The sequence below is a fragment of the Manacus candei genome, unplaced genomic scaffold (genome assembly GCF_025592945.1).
Source record: "Manacus candei isolate 608988 ecotype Guabito, Panama unplaced genomic scaffold, ASM2559294v1 h1tg000050l, whole genome shotgun sequence".
NCBI lineage: Eukaryota > Metazoa > Chordata > Aves > Passeriformes > Pipridae > Manacus > Manacus candei.
The window spans coordinates 27,892,030-27,910,467 of NW_026138098.1; the positions used below are offsets into that span (position 1 = coordinate 27,892,030).

The 18,438-nt window shown below is 41.6% G+C and overlaps 1 protein-coding gene across 4 annotated transcripts in view; it reads right to left on the bottom strand.

Moving 5' to 3' along the window:
- Nucleotides 1-12,812: 12,812 nt before the first annotated feature.
- Nucleotides 12,813-18,438, bottom strand: part of OGDHL (oxoglutarate dehydrogenase L) — a 54,519-nt gene continuing 48,893 nt past the window's right edge. For all 4 annotated transcript variants that reach the window (XM_051799800.1, XM_051799799.1, XM_051799802.1 and 1 more), the window contains exons 21-23: nt 17,043-17,206; nt 16,327-16,481; nt 12,813-15,542 (exon numbers count right to left, since the gene is read on the bottom strand). In XM_051799800.1, the coding sequence (XP_051655760.1) occupies nt 15,419-15,542; nt 16,327-16,481; nt 17,043-17,206 (443 nt within the window). In that variant the 3' untranslated portion in view covers nt 12,813-15,418. The remainder of the gene's footprint in view (nt 15,543-16,326; nt 16,482-17,042; nt 17,207-18,438) is intronic.

An 18,438-nucleotide genomic window follows, 5' to 3' on the forward strand; every position in this document is an offset into this window, starting at 1 on the left:
CCGGAGCCCCCGAGCCCCCCTGGCCCCGACACAGGGACCCTCAGGGGCCTGTGGGACCGCACCCACGGCGGCTCCCGGCGGGTCCCAGGGGCTCCCGGCGGCTCCCAGGGCTCCGTGCCGCTCCCTCGCGTCCCGGCCCCGGTCCCAGATTCCATGGAGCCGTGCCCTGGGGAAGGGTCTCGTATCGCACGGCTGGCAGGCTGCGAAGGGGGCTCTGGCAATTGTGCCAGAGCGAGAGGAGGAAAGAGCTGCTCCACAAACACCTCCATCTTTTGTGTTTGCTAAAATCAGCTCCCGTTACAGCGTGTATATGTTTTTCTTTTCCAGTTGCACAAACTCATTAAAAACGCGGTCTGAAATAAACTCGTAAACCAAAGATGAAAGCGTTTAACCCCCACATTTAGCCACAAAGCAAAGTACTTGAGAGTAAAAAGTGACATTTGTTGCTTACAACTCAGCTGTTATTTGCAGCAACCAACACAACAACGCAGGCAGCAGGTACCCCCGGGCTCGGAGCAGCTGTGCCACGGTTCGGAGCTCCGGCCCGGGCAGGTGAGCGGGGCCGTGGGAGCGGGACGGGCCGGCTGTGCCGCTCCGGGCACTGCTGCGGGCTGTGCGGCGGCCCCACGGCAGCTCCAGCAGAGGGGCAGCGCCTCGGGCATCGCTGAGCCAGCGAGCGCGGCACAACTCTGCTCTCCGTGCCGCAGGTTGCAGCCATGCATCGCACACAGAGGAGGGTTGTAGCTCTTTTTTTTTTTTTTTTCTAATTCGCCTCGTTGGGTACTGGTGTGGTCTATCTCCTGTTTATTAGGGAACGAGCAACACTTTTCCGCTGTTGCTTTCCAGTCGTGAGAGGACACATCATAAAAATTTCTGCCTACCAAAACGAATCTAAGGTTACAAGACAAGTCAAATTGCACGTGTGTGATCTCAGGTATTCAAATAAGTAAAATTTTGTCATTATAAAGGCTTTAGATCACACAGAGGCACCAAAAAACAATATATATATACTCAGTATCAGATAAATCATTATTTGCTTGACACTGGAAACTTGAGAGCATGTGTTAATGCAATGTATGCACCACTGGCAACTCATTCAAGTTCTCTAACTGGGGTTGGTAGATCATTGCAATGTACCTGACACGGGGAACCTGATAGGGTGGGCTTTATGATTTAGAGCCCACGGTATAGAGATGTTACCCCTCTCATCCATTTTATAAGTGTAAATTAATTGTCAGAGATTGCCATTAAAGCTTCCTAGAAAGCAGCAAGAGCTGTCTGATGAGGATGGCAAAACAGCAGCAGAAGATGAGAGTATGCTGCTTAATGCAACAGACTCTTTCCTCAGCCACTTTCCCTACTTTTTCTGTAAGCTGAATTAAAGTGCTGCAAACAGCTGTCAAAGGTGAAGGCAGTTAGGTTAAATGTTTGAGGAATGCTGACCCCTGCAAGTCATACAGCTCCAGTGGAACTGGGATACAGAAAGCAGTGCCTCCACCTGCCAGAATAACTGTGTTGGTCAGCACAGCCTGAACACAGAGCTGAGAGAAACCTGGAAAGGTGAGACCCCAAATGTTTGACTATACAAGAATCTGCTTCTGCCTTGTAAAACAAGTCAATAGAAAGGAATGAATTAAAACAAATTTAAATCTATGGGGGCCCAGTATGTGATCTTTCTGTGCTGCTGGAACTGCATTATCAGCCAGTTCTCTTATTTCCCCAGTTCTGATTAATTTACAACTTTATACAATGTACCATAATAAATCTAAATAGCACCCAATTCATCAAAAAAAAAAAAATATGTGGGTCAAGAGATGATTTTGTCTGTTCTGGTTTGATTCTCAGCTTCACAAGAATCTCAAGACTTTAAGGTCCCGAGGAATTACACTTTCAGTAGAAGCAAAATGAATTATGCATCAATGAACAATTAGGTTATCAAGGTTGTTCACTTAATGTTCCAGCTGTTCTATAATACCATCTTAATGCTTATTGGAGATTTCTTTTGTATTTAGTCTCATTCCATGGTACTTACAAATAAATACATTGTGTTTCTTACAGCTGCTGTGCCAGTTAATAGCAAATACAAGTACAAAATTAATTTCTTGCCTTTTACCACTAGAACTAGAAATGACAGAGGGTGGAGGCTTCATTCAAAGGAGATCAATTAATGTAATAATAGTGAAGCCAGAGATTAAAGCTGACAGGCTTTGTGGGGAGCACTTAACTATAGTTTTTGCTCCTTGCCCTCATAAGTGCTAAAACTTAGATGCACTCAGAGTTCACAGGAAACCAAGCAAATACAGTGCTGGCCACTACTTCTTTGTGGTTTTCCGACTGTCCTGCAGGCAGATGGACATCAGCTTATTCTGGAAGATACCAGATTGGAACACTGTAGAGCTGGTGGTCATGGGGAGATTGTATTTCATTGCAATACCAATGACCTGGATTTTGATAACTCCAGAGTTTCATTCATTACAGTCTCTCTGAGAGCACTTGCATTTTGAAATGAGTGCTTCCTAAGGCATAAACAGTCCAGGTTCCATCAACATTAACACTTTTAAGCTCTGCACTGCTTTATATTCGAGGCAGCTTGAAGGGCACAGTCCGTAACAGGGGATGGCTTGGGAGTTAGGGCCATGCTTGGGAGAGCACCATTCAGGGCCATCCTGCATGCACCAGCACACAACCACAAGAAAAACTGCTGGGTTTTGGTCCACAGAGGTATCAGGGCTTCCTTCTGCCTTCAAAATAGCAATTTTTTTTTTTTTTTCTTGAGCCCTAAGTTTCTTTGTGTGGGTTTTTGGTTGGTTGATGGTTGGTTTTTTTTGTCTTCCCCTTCTCCCTAGCAAAACATAGATAATACCATTTCACTGCCTAGCAGAGAGTAATTTTGTTATCATTTTTTTGCAGCAGGCAAGACAAGGAGTTCAGGGCTTACATTTTTCATCTCCTGGGCAAAAGGCTTGCAGAAAACAGCTGAAAGCCACTGCTTCTCCACTCCCCACTTTTCAACAGCTTCTCTAGGGCTGGGGACAGGACCTGTGAAGCAAAAGCAGCAAACTGACCAAGGACAATAGCTTTTCCAGCACCACAGCCCTGTTGGTTTCACCTTCTTGAAAGGAAGGCAGACAGGCCAGGAACTGAGAGGTTCCAGTTGGAAATTTTTTCCAACAAAAGACCTTTTTGTTGTTGTTCCAATCCTAGACAGTGAAGTACTGACTAGCAGGCCTTGCTGCTGCATCCACTTTTTGCTGTTTCAAATCCAGATTAAAGCTGAATCCATCTCAGATTACGCAGTTGACCCAGGCAGAGCCTAGCTGGGCTCAAGTACTGTGAGGGAAAACACAAAAGAATATAAACTCTAGGATAAGAAGTAGAAATGTAAAAGGCAAAAAAAAATCACTTACATGCGTTGTGTGAGTTGTGGTTTTCACCTTTAGGAGGTGATAGCAAGCTGGATTCACTTTGTGAAGAAGCCAGAAAAGTAGTATTAAATGCTTAAGAATTTACAGGGACACATTTCCTTCTACCTTGGATTTCTGTCAGGCAATTTACTTGCATCACAAAGATATTACAGATGTCCAGAGGCTCTTCACAGTTCTAGGTCTCTTAATGAAGCACTAGATAATGTTACACCCATGTGTCAACTGAACAAGAATATAACTCCTTTTGCAGAACCAGTCATATGTTACTACCTTGAATGTTACAAATTCATGTAGAACTAACTTGTATGTAGATTTAATAATTTGATTTTAATTAAAAGGAGACTGAAACTCCTGGATGTCTTTCATTCTTTCAACTTTTATAAAGTTTCCTATGACAAAGATAATTTCAAAGTCATTCACAGCTTATGGCACTTATTTATACAGATGTGCCAGTTCTGCTCTTGGCCACAGATATCTCAGAGAAAATTTGTGAATCATTGGACAGCCCAAAAGTAGAGAGAAAAAAGTTGGCATAGCCATAAGGACAGGATTAAAGCTGTATTACCACAACTAATCTTCCATGTACCTCAAAAGTAATGCTGTCTTTTCTTCTCTTTTCCCTGCAATAATTAGGGTATGAATCTTCTTTATTGCTCCTTATTTGTCAACATATACTCTCAACCTCAACATCATTTTAAAAATGCTTTACACTCAGGTAAATTCAGCAGTTTGCAAGTAATTATATGTCAGAATGCTGGTACCCTGAGCAATATTCAGTTTGGCCAGTAATTAGATATGAAAGAAGGAAGTGGTTAGTCTTTGCATCTTAATGGAGTGGTGTGAGCCAAGAAACACAGGATTTCCTGGGGCCTAGGAGCACCAGGCAGAAAAGCTGCTGTTTCTAGTGGGGCTGCAGGAGAGATGGGCTGCCCAGCATGAAACCAAAGACAACGAAATCCTGTCACTCAGTATCTCCTACCAGCTGTAATCTGCAGGGACATAGCAAACCACACTTACAGTAACACTGGTCTGACACAAAAGTGCTGTCAAAATAACACTATCACTATGTCCAGATACAGTCCACTTCCCTAGAGATGACAGAGGCATTAAACCAATATTCTTCAGTAAGAAAAAAAATACTCAGGTTGAGCAAAGCAGAAATTGTATTGTCCCTTTCGAAGACTGAAACATTTTTGCTTTCTGCAACACTGATATAACCAGATTAGAAAGTTGGAACGTTCAGACTGAACCAGATTGAGAAGAGCAATACAATTAAGCTTGGCACAGAGAACAGCAGCACTTTCTGCAGCAGGACAGCAGGGAGTTTGTTCACACCTCACTGTCCCCCTGAGTCTCCCTGTAACTACTGAGCAGGTTGTCCTGACCATAACCCAGCTCCAGCCTCCAGCTCCAGCACAGCCCTGGGCACAGGGAGGGCTTTTGACCAACCCACCTACTGTATTCATCAGTGAGACACCAGCTGATGGCCTTCTGCTCTGGCAGTACATTGTTTATTTGCCTCTTAGGTAAATGCAAACTAATTAGATTAAGTTTAAATAATGGTTATTTCTGGGCAGAATTTGCTCACAAAAATAGAAGACTAAAATCCCCTGACCCCTTGAGTATATGGAATGCTGTGAGCATCAATGGAAGTGCTCCAGGCAGATGAACTCACCAGTGTGATTGGTTTTGGTTTTTACTTTTCAAAGAAAAAAGAAGATTTTAGTTTTGCTGAGTTTGGTGCCCTCTGTAACAGTATTCTGAGAACATTTCTGACATACCTCTAAGTTAGAATAAGAGCAGTTTTGTGGGGAGATATTAAGCCTTGATAGATCAACATATTTAGCTGGAGTAAATACAAACAAGCTTTGAGGAACACAAAGCTGCAGGTTTGAAACAGCAAGCTTTCAAGATAAGCATGGGTTGAGGACAATTGCTGTGACTTTGCTTTAGAGTAATACTGTGACCAAATTGTGACAGTGAGATATCTTCCAGTGAGACAAAAAATTAGCTGCACCTAAAAAGAGACCTCATAGCTCCACGTAAAGGAGGCCCTGTTACCGTGTTTTTGTTACAGAAGGAAAAAATAAACACAAATTTGCAGTAGTCCTTTCAGTTTGGTGCCTGTCCCCCAAGCACTACCTTTGACTAGTTGCCATGGCACTGGCAAGCAGCTGGATATTGGAAGGCACTATAGTAGCCACTTGGACAAAGGCATGTAATATTTTTATAGTGAAATAACCAATTTTTTCCTCAAAGTCTCCCTCATTTTTAAGGGGATTGTCTGCCCATATATAATCATGGCCATTTGAAAACTGAACTTAGCCTGCAAGTCTTCTCCACAGCGACTTTCATCCAGACTATTGTGATAAAGTCAAATCAGGAGGAAGAAAACAGCCACAGCAAATTATTCCAGTGCTAACACCAACTAAATTGCTGTGCAGCTTTTATGGTTTGACTAATTGTCTCATTAAGGCACATTTCTGATCACTGAAATGGATCTCAAGTATTATTAATCACTGAAAAAACTGTACCACTAAGAGCCTCTCTCCCTCCTATCCTTGGCACTATTTGCAATGGAAAACGCTCAAAGGCTCCTGTTGATTGGAGCCCTGCTGCTGCACAGTTGGCAGTCAAATGGTACTAATGGCACAATAACCCAATATAACTAAAATAGTTTGCCTTTTAGAGTTACAATCTCTTATAACGTGATTAAGCTCTATCAAGTGCATTTCTTTACGTTTTGCAAATGGCTCAAAAAATTCTGACAGTTTTTCCAGTAATTTCTTCAAAACTGGAGGGAGAATAATAAATAAAAAAAAACCACATTAGGTATCAAGAAACAAATTAAAAACAAATGATACATTAAAAAAAACGGATGAACACAACTGCACTAACTCTGAGCTGCACAGCAGCATGTTTGTGTGGCACCCAGTCCACTCCCCCTGTGGCACCCAGTCCACTCCCCCTCACAGAACACACCTCCAAGGACTGGGTTTGTCACAGTTAAGTGCAGACAATTTGGTGAACACTTAGTTTAGGATCTGGCTTGCCCTGGGCTACCTCTGTAACTGGTGGGGAGAGGCACCTCCACAGAGCAATGCAGATCTCCACAAAGTACACACTGTAGGATCTCTGGGTTCCTAATTTAGATGCTTTTTTGGTGTTTGGTTTCAAGCAATATTAAAAAATATGAAGCTTCTTCCTCCTACAAGGAGCACATTTGAAAAGGAGCAACACACTACTGAGGTGCTCTTTTCCTTCTCAGCAAACAGGAAGCCTTTGCTCTTGGCCATCACTCCCAGTGGCTGCCACAAGCCATACACTGCAACAAGACACTTCCCCTTGCACGGGGTAAACCTGTAGGAGCTTATCCCAGAAGTTATCATGTTAAAGACAGCAGGCACTTAATTTTCAAGTAGCTAATTTTCAGAAGCCTAATGCAGAAATGGCACAGCTATTGCTGGGAGAGGTGTGTACCATAATGGTCACCAACTTGATTTAAAAAAACCAAAAAAACCCAAAAAAAACCAAAACCAAACCAAAACAAAACAAAAAAACCAAACAAAACAACAACAACAAAAAAGACCTCCAGAGGCCTAGGAGCTCTTCCATGGAGGTGGAAGTGGTGCATGGAAAGGAAATTACAATGGTATTCCTCAATATTGGCTCATTCAAGAGAGAGACAAGATGCATCACTAATTTAAAGTTAATTTGAAATGTTTATTTGCTACAACTTCCAGTTTTGATGAGTTTCATGAGACAGTTTTAAGAAAAGACAGCCCCACACGGGCACTTTTCAGCCACAGAAATATTTGCTCACATATATGTGTATAAGTAAATGTACCCAGGAAGGCATCCACTGAGGTCATATGAAGTATAGTCAGAAATATTACGGATTAGTGGCCTTTGTCATAGGCTTTGGAATTAATTCTGGGGAACAGAATATGCTACAGAGATCTCTGTTTCTCATTGGGCTTTGTTACAGACACAGGTACCACAAAGTTAGAGTTCTGCATAAATCTGTTGAGCTCATGAGCTGTGCAATATTGTGCTCACCATGAAAAAAGTGATTTTACTGATGAGTCTAATGAGGGGTTTGAGGGCTGTGATAAAGGCCTAAGAAAAAAAAAGGGATAAAAAAAATTATCACACTTCATGTAGCATGTCCCTAATTTTTTAATGCACATAAATATCAGAACAGTGATGCTGAAAAGAAGGAAAAATATTAGATTTTTTTTCCTGACAGTCCCTGCAGAAACTATTTATGTGCAGTCATAAACTGACATGCACACTCAGATATATTTTCCTGAAGCTGGTACAGTTTTGTCTAAGCAAAATCTTCAGAATATGTATGTGTATACAAATTAAAGACTGTCTGGTTTATAATGAGAAGGGTGTATTGTGGTATAAATATTGCAGAGCACATTAAATAAACATGGTCACATATGACCAAGTATCTATTAAATGAGCACATCACAGGAGAAGTTAATTATCTAAGAGTGTAACTAGGAACCGTTTAGAATCACTGGAGATTAAGTTGCTTTATTTCTGTTTATCTCTCCATCTGAATAGGCAGTAGATTGTAGCAATGAAGAGTCCCTCAGCTGCACAAAGCTTCAGCTCTTCATCAACTCGAAGATGACAGTTTTGTCAACGCCAGCTTGAAGCCATGATAAACCAAAAATTGTCCTCAATGTAATTTTGTGCAAACTATGCTGGCACAAAACAGTATTTAGGATGTAAAAGCGCAAAATATTTACAGTTCTTTTGATATCTTGTGTTGTTCAGGGGAAGGAGGAAAACTTACCTGGTAAGTATGTGCCTCTCTCATAATGTTGCAGCCTAAAAAAAGTATACATGGACTTCTTCACACGTGTTAGTGTCAGATACTAATATTCCAGGAGTAACATATAACTTCAGTATATTAATAAGATTTTTCTAGAGCCGGCAAGTTATCGTGTTTCAGTCCACATGCAAAAACGTGAGTGGAGATGGAATTTGATTTTGCTTGGGCAAGGAAACTCATGAAGAAAACTTTCCACTATTCATTCTATACAATATAATCAACATTAAAAACACTGATTAATTAAGGATATGTTTGTGCAAACTGCTATAGCACAAAGAACAACTAATGAAGGATTTAATCACATAAAATTTTTGAAAGCAAGATGAAGCCAATCCCCTTAAATTACTTAAGTACTGCTTAAACACTGTAATTAACATATAGTAATAAATATTTCATCTTTAACAAGCCTATTGGGAGCAGTTTGTTAAACATTTATTTCTAGTCATGGGAAATTATGTACGGTCATTTTGTCATGTTCTATATTAGACAATATTATTTTACCCTCTTTATTTTACACCCAGCAGTGGATACACTCATTTGGGGAAATATAATCTTTCCTCTAATGTGAATTAAATATACTCTTCCTTCATATGTCCTTTGCTTTTTACTAATTAAGTTCACCCTTGCAAAGTCCTGGCCAGCACATTTACTGTTTACATTTACCTGATGGCCTCTGCTGTGGAACTGACTTACTACAGATACTGGAGTTTTATTGGAAACCCCAGCAAGGCTATCCAAGGCATCACTGCAGAATTACCCTCACAAACTGGGCAAGGTCATTTTGGGACACCAGAGAGAAGAATGCAGGTGTCCTTTACAGCCCAGCCAAGCCCCAGACACAGGGTGCCAGGGGTGTGTTCTCAGACACCTTCTAACACTGATCCACACCTTTTCCTTCAGCCCAGGTAGCATCCCAGGTGCACAGAGAAATCTCTGAGAGCACTAAACATCACTGCCCTTCCACCAAGTCTGTGTGCAGACAGCTGCTATTGCACTGCAGGGCCAAATCAAACACAGTTATTTAAACCAGTACTAAAATAAGCCCATTATAGAGATAATGTCTAATACTCACCCAAGGAAAATGACCTAGAGCCAAGCCAAGCTCTCACACAGACCTCCTTCTCTTATGAGAGTCTGAGTGCACCCTCTCCTGAAGGGGAGGAGAATTTTAGGCTGACTGGGTAGAACATGGGCAGAAAGTCTGTCTGTGCTCCTTTACGAGAGGATCAGTGAATTTATGGGCTATTGAACAGGAAGTAAAGATTTCTGCAACAGAAATGATGTTTCTGTGTTTCATGCAGCATCTTTAGTGATGACCAAAACTGTTTTCCCTTCTAAACAAATTAGATCTCCATTTGCCATTAATGACTCCATCACTTACATATCACAAAGGAACTGCCTGGTGCACTTATTAATAATTGAAAACTTTGAGGAACTCTGTGAAACATTTTCAATCAAAGCTAATAAATGTCTAAAATATTATTTTTCCTGAATAATTATTCCTCTTATTCTTTTATTCCTTTTGGATAATAGGTTACATTTTAAATAATGGCATTAAGAAAAGCACAAGCTGAAGTAACAGTTGAGAGGTATCTGAAACCAGAAGTGGTTTCAGTGTTAAAAAGCATGCATTAGAAAAGAAGCAATATTCATCTCTTTCCTCCTTGCAAGTATGTTGAATTTCTATTTTAGACTTCATGCTGCTTCCTGATATCTTACACTGATAATTAAGAAAATGTATCCACTTAATCTCTGTCTTTGTTCTGCATAAACATGAAGAAAAATTTTCAATGATCTTTTTAATCAGCAGAGTCCATGAAATCAAGACTTCTGTTGCTACACAACTGGACTGTGCAGAACTACCAAGCAGCCAAAAGGACCAAAAAAAACGAACAAAACCTTTTTTATCAGAGCTGATAGAAATTTTGAATGCCTTCTGCCATTTAAAGTTTCACATTGTAGTTATTCTACTCAATTGCCTTCATTATTCAAGAACAAGGGCAGAAAGACATATGCAAAATCACGCTAATATGCAAAGATTTTGTTTATTGATTTTTGATTTATAATGGCGTGTTTTCCTCAGCACAGAAAGGCTGTGTGACAGGTACTGACCAAAGCTCCAAGACCTGCAATCTTGTCCACAGGACATGGAGAGAGGGAGGAGTAGTGGTCCAGTGTCTGCCCATCCCAGCAGATCCCAGCAGATCCAGCCTGGGGATTGTGGCTGCAAGCCTGGAAAAAGTTGGGTTATTCTACACCTCTCCTCAGGGAAGGAGGAGTAATTGTTTTATGTGTTTGTTTTGTGGGGGTTTTTTGAAAACAGAGCAAAAAAATCCCATGCATTCCCTATCACCTTTCACTCAAATGTCTCCTTAATTTTTCCAAACCAACCTCACTGCACTCACACTGCAAGTGGCAGTATTTTACATCCCAAGCAGCTTTAGCCATTGGCCTGCAGCAGAAATCCACAGCCACACTCACTGTTTTTTTCTAGGCCTTAAAGTCCTCAGAAGCTCTGCTAATAATTCCAGAAATAGCATTCCCTTCACCCCAGGGGCAGAATGAGACACCCCTACCCAGTTCCCACCAGCCCCGTCTCTTCCCTGCAGCTGGGAGCCTGAGGCCCTTCCCATCCCCGGAGCCTTTCCCAGCAGCCTCGTTCACCATTCCTTAACTCCAGTCCTTCCTACTGCAGAAATGGCCAGCAACACCCCACAAGACCCACACAGGGACCCCTGCCCTGTGCCCTACAGGGCCACAGCCCCCAGTTCCAGGAAAACAAGGTGAAGTGTTTTGAAGCATTTAGGGGAGGACAACAGATGAGATAGAGATGGGCCAGCTGGGGCCAAAACCTGGGCTTTAACCAGCAGCATTTGCTTGGCTGCCCCCACAGCACACACAGGCCAGTCCCATCAGCCATAATTAGGTGCTCAGGTGCACTGGGAAGCTCCTCAGCCTGGCAGGGGCCCTGACAGCCCCTAATTGTGTCCCACAGCCCAGCACCAACCTAGGGAACCGCCTGTGCAATCAAAACATTCTGAATTCACTGAACCAGGACAAAAGACAATAGCAGACTCTTTTATTCTATCTTTGACCAGACTTGTTAACTTTACAAAGATATTCTGTCTGCTTTTAGGTAAGATTTCCTGGCTTTATGTAATTTTTCAGTGTGCCTCTATTTCGTGTTTTAAACAGTGTTCAAAGTCCTCTGTGCCAACATCAATTCAAAATACTTATATGTACGTGTGAGCATAGAGCAGAGGCTCCCAAGCTTTCATTTTCATATTATTAGCAGCAGTGGCTATTCCCAGCCCTGTATCAGAGGCAGCACATGTGCTGGTTGTGCACCAAGGTAAGAGCTACCCACAGCTCTTGAAACAGCAGCCAGAGAGTCTAGCAAGGGGTTCTTAAAACAAATAACGAAACAACAACACACACTTTCATCTACTCAGTTCAAACAATGCACACACATTCCTGTTTTTTGTCTAGTCTCATATGTTAATTTTCACCTCCTAGAAGGAGCAGAACGGTTCCCTTTCCAGAGAACAGGTTACTCCTCTGCTCTGGGACAATGACTCCGACTGCACTGTGGGCAGAGCAAAGGTTTCCACCAGGCACCCCCCTGCTGTTAGCACAGCTCATCAGGTCCCTGCTAGGAATGAAAAACAATTCTGTGACAGGAGCTGTTTGTCTTCACCAGTCTCTTGCTGCCGTGGGCACGGATGGCCTGGTGTGTCCCCCACAAATGCGGTGAAGTCAATGGGCTCTCACATTTGCTCTTTCTTCCAAGTTACAAAGCTGCCATTTGAATTTCAGTGCTGACTTTTTTGCAGGAGAGGCTTATATAATTCTTCAGTCCTCTTCAAACACTCTACGAAGATTAATCGATTGCTGTAAAAGGTATGTAACTTGTCCACTAGTTCTAACAAAGTATTTGTTTTCTGTGAGATCACAGAGATTTCTTAACCTGGTGTAAAGCCACCACAGCAGAAACTTGCATCCACTGTTGACAGTGCACCTACTTAATGTGCACCTATTTGAGAACTTGGTGAAAGAGTTTCTTAATCAAGGGGCCTCGCTGAAGTGCCACAGAATTCTGCAAGTATAAACTATGCATTTAGCAATTTTTAATGCTCTAGTAAACTTTTAATTGTTTACCATCTGAAAGCTGAAGGGTCAACATATGAAATTAATTCCAACGTTTAGAAATTAGAGAAGTTAATTCCAGTCTAGTTTCGGGATTTTAAAAACTCCCCTTGAAATAAGAATGCACCCACTTATTGCTTTAAAAAATTGGAAAATAATAGAACAAAATATTCTAATATAACCTCGATTCTATTACCAATTTTAACCCAATGGTTTTGAATAATTATCTTTTTCTAGTCCAAATGCTGCCTACCTCAATGCTTGTATATTTAAATAAGCCATTATTTAGGAAACAAACAGAAAACAGAAAAATGACCTGCCCTAGCACTCTTACAAATGGGATGTTAATGCTCAAAAGAGAAACTGTCAAAAATACCAGCCATAACAGAGAATTTTCTTCTTATGTATTTTTATTTTATTGGGTTTTTTACATTCTTTGATGGAATTTTTATGCAACTATTATGCCACAATCTATGATACACAATGAAAGTGGAAATCTGTCATTTACCATTTATATTTCTATGTTAATTTTGTTTTCTACCTCTGCATATGCTGTGGCATAAGTGCATTTATCATACTCCATGCAGCACTGACCTGCCGTATGCAAACTGAGAATACAATAAACAGTGCCAGAAATATTTAGCTGCTCTCAATTCTTGCTACAGAAACAAGCATTCATAAAAGCATTAAAATACTTTGGGTGACGGTTACTGCCTATGAGCTTAATGTTTTGAGCTATACAGAGGGACAGGAGACAATATTTGTGGCTGTCAACTGCAGTACTTTCTGAGTTCATTAGGTTTCAAAAGACTGAATTAGCTTTAAATGCTTCAGTGAGAGAAAAAGCCCAAAGCAACCAGCCTGATTTAAAAGGGTGTTACTGAGTTTCACCAACATGAAGTCCACAAGTGGACTTCTAAATCCCATGGTAAGTACCTTGCCACATTGATTTTATGCTCTGACAGGACTGTTTTTTCACCATCATGTTGTATCCAGGCCAAACAAAGGGACAGCATAAGGCACACATCCCTTTTTGGTAACCTGCTTGGGTAAGTAGTTCCTGATCATAGTTGAAAGTTTTTAATACAGCTGTTTATTTTGATGAGACAAGAAGCTTTCCAGCACCACCCAACTCCTTGAATCCAACAAAAACTGTTGTGCTCCCCTGTGTCACAGCCAATACAGCAGCAGCAGCAGGGTTAAACCTACTACCAAGCACAAAAGTGTCTCTGAGGAGTTTCAGGGCAGGGAAGTGGAGATGGGGGGGATGTCTCATCTATGTGTTTTCCAGTCTCTTGCTATGCTGTATCCAAGTGTCTGCTCAGCAGACCTAGGATAACCCTGCAGGCACTGCAGGGCCCTTGTGTAGCTGGTTACAGCTTCAGCACAGGCATGGCCATTCCTCTGCACCCTCCTGCACCACTGACCTGCTCATCCCACTGTTCCCTCTGCCAGCCAGCAGAAAGAAGGGAAGAAGTCTCCTGCCACTACACAGGTTGGTGCTGCAGAAACCTGCAGTCACAAGATCCACCCAGAGCCAAGTTCTCCTGGGGCAGAGGGAACAGGAATTCTGACAATATTAATTCTTATATTGGGAGGGGAGAGCAAACAGGGCTCACCTGCCTTCCAGCACTGTGGAGGAAGCACAAGCAGTGGCTCTCAGACCACCCTGCCATGCAAGCACTATGTTCTGGGAGAAACAGCCCTGGCTGCTCTCTCCCCTTCAGCACCTGCTGCCCCTCAGCCACCTGACACAGAGCCAGCTTCTGAGGTGGTTCACTTTTATGTCCATACTGAAAGTACATGCAATTAATATCCTAATTGACAAATAAACACAAGGGACCAAAGAAATCAATTCTTACTTGGACAAAACCACAGCATGTGCCTTTGGTAAATCAGCAACAGTTGCTTGCCCACCTTCCTCTTTACATAAAAGAAAGGTGAGTCAATCAGGAATAGCCACTTCAGAGTTGAGTTAGTATCAGCAAGGAGATGTGAGGCAGGAAATAGCACTGGACAGAACAGAGAATGCATTGCTTGTTGCATAAACACAGATTTTTCATCCAAACACAATCTTTTTAGGGGTGGTACCAGGTCAAAGAGAAGCAGATTCTAGTAGCATGGTGAGGGAAAGTAGTATGTGTTTATCCAAAATAAGGATGTTTACAGGATCCCACAGTTCCCTAATACCACACAGCATCAAAGCAGGCAGCCTGGGGAATGGAAGCAATTGGTGCTGTCACCTCTTCCAAAGTCATTTGATGATGAATTCTCCTGCTGATGACCCATTTCTCTGTTTGCTGTGGTCTTGTGCACCCTTCTTCCCTCTTCAGTTACCTCCAACAAACCTTTTCTTGGTCCCTTTTATGTCTGCCTTCATCACCCTCCTTGACCTTAAACCTAAGTGGTCGACACCCCTTCTGTTATCACCCAGTTTAACAATTTGTAACCTCACTCTCTATTTTCAGCCTCCTCCTCACATCCTCAGGTTACTTTACCATCTCCTTGCAACAACCACAGCTGGTACATTTCGCTACCAAAGTCATCCACCAGCTCGCTGGTTTTCGGTTCCATTACTCTTCTCCAATACATAGACAGAAACAGCTGTCATTTACTTTCCTTGTAACAAAGCCTCTTGTGTGCATAACTATGGTGCTGTCCATGCCTGCTCTACTTACTTACAGTAATTAGACAGTGCCCACGGACTGTGATACAAGCCTTACCGAGCTAGACCTTGGATCCTGGGATAGGAGACACTTCTTGTGTCAAAGACCTCCCAATATAAACAGACAAGTGACAAAAAATGATGGAAGGCAAGTTGGAATTGTTGTTTCCTTACAAACTGGGAAGCAAGGTACATATTAATGAAATCAGCTGCTGGATCCTTTTATTTGGTAAAGCAAAGTTACATAATTTCCAGTATTTTCCCCACTTCTGTTTTCTTTTGGATGCAGTGTTTTGAGAGACTACTAGCCAGAGATGGGTCAGTGCCCTGAAGTTAGAATGTCTTTCCCTCAAAGGCCTCCAGATTGAAAGCTGTATCCAAGAATCTCCTGAGTGACACCAGATGCATGTTCTTGTTGCCTGTGGCAGCTGCAGCAGCAGGCTCTCGGCCAACATACCTGTGTGACAAAAAGAATTGGGTAGACAAATGAGGTGAGAAGAGAGACTATTTTGACAATAACAAGCATGAGAATATGCTGTTTAACATATTCAAGTCAGCTTGGTAGATTTGGACATTTAGTAATCAATCTTTCTTAAATAAAAATCAACCTAAGTTGTACCAAATTATACCTTTTGGTCAGCTTCCCACTCTTTTCCCCCTCCCATCATTATTAAACTGTGTCTTCTCCCCCATCCCTCCCAGGGCAGCCAGCTACACTGCCTCATAATTAGATAATTTGCTTTTGGAAATGAAGATTCTCATTCCTCTGACAGCTGCACGGGCAGATCTGAGAGTCAGTCATCTAAAATAATGCAAAGGTACCTGGAATGAGCTCTTACAACAGCTGTTTCCTCCAGAAACCTAACATTTGGAAATCCTTAAAAGACAGAATCTTAGACAAAAAGAGAGAAAAATCCAAGAGAGCTAAGTGCTGCACTAAGGGGCAATAAATACAGAGCTAGTTGCTACTGGTTTTCTTTTAGAACTACAAGAAGGAGCAAGATATGCATGTTGTACTTGAGAAGCAGTGGTATAGGCTTTCTCCCTCCTTCACCAAGAACCCAGACTCAGAGGTTTTGATTTGTGAACAACCTAATTTACCCATTAATACCATCCTCAAATCAAAAAACAAATTTAAAAGGAAAAAACCCAAAAACACAAAGCTTGAAAACAATCCCAAAGACATTTAAACCCAAACAAATCAGCTCAGGAGACAGAGTAATTGTTTTGAAGTCTCATACCAGATAGGTCGAGTGTGGTTCACAATAGTGCGGAAACGAGGTTTGACATAATCATAATATCCACTGTTTTTGTGCTCCTCCTGACACCAAACTAGATCAGCACTTGGATACTTCTCAAGTTCTTCTTTCAGCAAGTCAAAGGGGAATGGTGAGATCTGGAAAGAGGAGGTAACAATTGGCAAAGCTTTCTCTTACGTGGTTTAAGCCCATGGTGAGTCATTACTTTTTCATGGAAAGTGACTCATGTTTCTCTAATTGATTTAATGTTCAGAAATAAATAAACACATATTTTATAGCTGTACTAGTATGAACAGAAGTAGGTCATAGTCCAGATCACCTGCACCTCTACAGCTTTTTTGGTGAAGCAGCTATGGCAAGTCCTTAATTAGCGAATGACAATACACTTCAAAGTGTCCTGTTCACAACATTTAAACTTAACACACTGGATATACAAATTTAAGGTGCCATCATATTGTAACCTTCACTTAGTTACATTGTTCTGGAAAAGTCATCAAGCGTTCTGGATCTCATTGTCCAGTATACTACTGATGTGTTCCTTCTTCCAAAGGCCACAAAGGATTAAAATATGTCTTGTAAGATGCCAAATGCTACAAAAATGCTATTACCATTCATTCTAGCAAGTGGTGCCTATTGAAAAGCACTTCCTTGCTGGAAGTCTCCCCAGGACTCTGTCTTCTGAGGATGAGGGAGCTCACCTGTTCAAGTCTGGTTATAGCTACTTGTTTCTCCAGGTCTTGACTCTTTCTCTCTTTCACAAGATCATAGTACACCTTTCCTGTGCAGAAAATCACTCGCTTGACCTCATGTGGCGCCTGAGCTGCCGGACCGTTCTCAGGAATCACACACTGGAAAGTGGTCCCTGTTTGGAGCACAAATTAGCAAAAGTGCTCTCAGTGGAACTGATGTTTCAATAAAGCAGCCCAAGTAACAGTCCTCTACTGAGCAAGCAGCAGGTTACAGTGATCACAGGGTTCTCCTGCCTCTCCATTCTTGCTTTTCAGACCAGTAACTCTGCTAAAGTGACTTTCAGCAGTTCAGTTTCAAGAAGTTAGAACACTTAAGACAGAAACATGTTAACAGTGGATTATCTTTTAGCTTTGTGTTGTGCATTACACCTTCACTTTTAAATTGATTGGATAGCTCACTTTTGCTTCCAGCTCTTTTTTCAGAGAATTACCTGAAATACTGTTTCTTCTTTCCAAGATGATTTCAACCATGTAACATTAATATAGCTTTACAAAATGTTAGAATATTCTTATATGAAAACAAACCACATATCCATAATGCAACTACATCTGGCAACTGCAGAAATATTTACACAAGTACACACATTACTGCCATATATTTAGGTGATTTAAACCTCTGTTTGAGAGCTAAAATGACATTATCCAAAGCAAGAATTAGCATAGAACTGAGCCATATGTATAAGTGATAATGTTTAAGTACAACTTCAGATGCATATCCTCACTGCTAGAGATATTTTCTCCTGCAGTATCAACTCCCAGGAGTACAATTTGCTTGGGATACATGAAACTGGAAGAGGGACTTGATGGTCTAAAAGATCCTTTTCTCTGCTCTCTTATATGAATTATTAGAACTATTTCCACATTAACCAACTGCAGGGCAGCAGACAGCAGCACGACCTCCTAGTCTGAATCAGCACACCCACTCACCAGGAGAATAAGCTCCTGTTTGAACCATTTATCTTGGGGGAAGAAAAGCAACAGCACAAACATATGACAGAGGAACTGATTTATGTCAGAATTATCCTGTTCCACTGAACAGCAGAATTCATCATTAAAAAAGCCTGAATCTGTGCTTCACTGGGTCAGCTGGAGTCATTCTTCCTCTCCTCCTCAGTTTTCCATTAAAAGCAGAGTAAAAAGAGATAGCTGAGAGTCAGCAATACTTTGCTACCTTGCTGTCCTCTTCAGCAAGAACAAGCAAGTATGTCAGAATTCAAATGTTAATTATGAATTTGGCCACTACTGAGGGTTAGCCTGAAGTAGAGGGGACTCCCAAGACATATTGACAAATCACAAACGCTACAGAATTTCTAATCTGACCCATTTTACAAAGCTTTTAAACAGC